This window comes from Antrostomus carolinensis, unplaced genomic scaffold (genome assembly GCF_000700745.2).
Source record: "Antrostomus carolinensis isolate BGI_N321 unplaced genomic scaffold, ASM70074v2 scaffold22469, whole genome shotgun sequence".
In the NCBI taxonomy this organism is placed as follows: Eukaryota; Metazoa; Chordata; class Aves; order Caprimulgiformes; family Caprimulgidae; genus Antrostomus; species Antrostomus carolinensis.
In genome coordinates, this window is record NW_010338154.1 from 2505 (window position 1) to 5016 (window position 2512).

Consider the following 2512-nt stretch of genomic DNA (forward strand, 5'->3'; position numbering starts at 1 on the left):
GCTCTCACGTGCCAGCCCCAGGAGGCACCTGCCCCCCCTTCTACAACATACCTCACCTGAAGCATCTGAGCCTTCGCAAGAACAACATCACCAAGCTGCAGCCCTTGGCCTTCAACCAGACCTCGCTGCTCTCCCTAGACCTGTCAGGGAACAAGGACTTGGTCATGCCTAAGGAAGCCCTGAGGGGGTTGGAGTTCTCCCTGCAGAAACTCTCTCTGAGGGGCAACCAGATGGACAACAGCAAAGTAGAGCTCCCCTGCTTGGACACGCTCAAAGTCTTGGACCTCTCAGGCAATAATTTGAGCCTTTTGCCCACAGGTCTTTTCTGCTCCCCGCTGGAAAGCCTGGACATTCGCAATAACAACCTGCTGATGTTGGAAAAGCCAACACTCATGAGCTGGTCCCACAGCCTGAAGGACATGTCCATCTCTGGAAACCCCTTCAGCTGCTGCTCGCTGGCCTGGCTGGACACGCTGCAGGAGGCTGGTGTGGGCGTGCGGGACCTGGACCAAACCCGCTGTGCCTACCAGGATGAGAGCAGGAACTTCTCAGCCAAGATAACCAGCAGTCCTCGGTGGCTTTGTCCACGTCCCAAGGACACCAGCTCTCTGGCTCTGCTCGTGGTCATGATGAGCCTTTTCTTTCTCAGCTCCTGGGCTTGCTGCCTCCTGAAGAAAGGGCAGAATTCACCGGGGTACACGGGACGCTGCAGTGACAGGGTGGGGGTCTTCCCCCACCATCCCAAAGGAGAGGAGCCAGCCGAGGTGAAGCCAGCAGATAGTGTCACCAAAGTGTAGCCCAACCCTGGGGAGCAGGAACTGTAGCGATCGGTCAGAACTCTAATTAATAATATTAATAATATTATTGTATTTTAGACATCCTGTGTGTTTTGCAAAACTAATAAAGGGAATGTGGTTGGTGCTGAGCTCTGGGCTGGGCAGACGGGGGACTCTGGGGTCCTTCTCCAGAAGGAAGGTTCCCCCATCTGCTCTGTTCCCTACAAGAAGTGAAACACTCCATAAGCTCTTGCAGGTGGGTTTTCTGTCCTGCCATCCTATGTTCTCATCAGCCAGGACAAGAAAACAAGGTGCAGGCTGGTTGGGTTGATCTGAATCACCTTGAACTCATCACACTCTGCTTGTGCAAAGGGAATTGTCTCCATTGGTGCCACCTGAGTGTTCCCAGCAGTCACTACCTGCCTTGGGAGTAGGTTTAATTGCTCAGTTAAATACCTGCTCCTGCTCCTGAGGCTTCCCCCAGCCCAGCGAGGAGGGGGCTGTGGTGGGGAGCAGTGTCTGTGGTGGCTCTGGCAGCGGTGGGTCACAGTGCCAGGGTGGGAGGAGGTTTCTGCAGGATCCTACGTGCCTCTCTTCTGCTTTTTCCTGCCAAGCTGACATCTGAACGGTGCTTAAAATGACCTCAGGCACCACTGTGGGTGCAGGAAGGAAATCTGCCCTGTCCTCACCCATCCAGATAGTGAGAATGGGAGAAAAACCAGACTGGTGCTGAGTCCCAGGCTCTTTGAGGTGGGTGCAGGATGTTCCACATTCAGCACATGGACCCTCGAGTGGGCGGTGGCAGGAGCAGCTGGGTCCCCATCGCAGGGGTAAGTGGTCCTTGGTGTGTCGGGCACCCTCTGAGCACCCCATCCACGCACAGCCAGTGTTTGATATGGGGGGGCCAGGACCCCCACTCGGGAGGGTGGTGGGAGGAGGTGTTCAGTGGGGTGGTGACCTGCACCAGCGATGTGGGGTGGCTGTGGTTGTGGTGTGATGCTCCTGCTCTGCACACAAAAGCTGGCTGTCTGTCCCCAGTGTGACGTGTCCTGCTTCCCAGGGCAGCATGGTGCAAAACTAGGACAACCACCCTGTCCAGCAGCCCCCAGACACCTGAAGGGCTGGGACAAGCTCTGGGGAAGGATAAAAGTGAGGCTGCAATGAAACCTCTTACATTTCACATCTCTTTGGTTCCACCTTGATAGTCCCCAGCTGGCCCAGGCCACCTAAGCGTCCATACACCTGTAGGGTTGGAGGCTGAGAGAGCAAAGGGCTTGGAAGTCACTTAAAATCCCAATTATTTTATTTCTTTCTCTTTTTTTCCCCCCCTTTCATCTTATCGTGGTTTTACTGGGAGGCAAAGGGCATTTTTGCTGTAAAACACGCGCTCTGCCCATGTTGCCACCGGGGCTGCAGCTTCCTGGCCTTTGACGGGCATCCAGCTCTCGTGGGACCCCCAGTGCCTTTGATGGCCCCATCTTTCCATCCCCGCCTCAGTTTCCCTTTGATCTGGCTCTATGTGCCTTGTCACAGCGAGTGACTGTCCATGCCGGTGCCTGGGGCATGGCAGAGGAGGTTGGCACCGCATGTCACCACCCTGCAGGGACCTTTGGGATGGGCAAGCAGCCCATGCTGCTGCTGAAAACCCAACATCCTGCTCCAGGGCAGCTCTTTGCTGGATCTCCTGATTCCACACCAACCCTTCCCCCTTTTTGCTCCTGCTCCCCGTGTCCCTC

The 2512-nt window shown here is 55.8% G+C and overlaps 1 protein-coding gene across 1 annotated transcript in view; it reads left to right on the top strand.

Annotated features, from left to right (window-relative positions):
- LOC104530738 (transforming growth factor beta activator LRRC32) overlaps window positions 1-797 on the top strand; it is a gene marked incomplete at its 5' end in the record, with an annotated part of 3280 nt that extends 2483 nt beyond the window's left edge. Inside the window, 1 exon segment of the mRNA XM_029086857.1 lies at window positions 1-797. This exon segment is cut by the window's left edge and continues 453 nt beyond it. Within this exon segment, the coding sequence (XP_028942690.1) occupies window positions 1-797 (797 nt within the window).
- Between the last annotated feature and the right edge of the window lie 1715 nt (window positions 798-2512).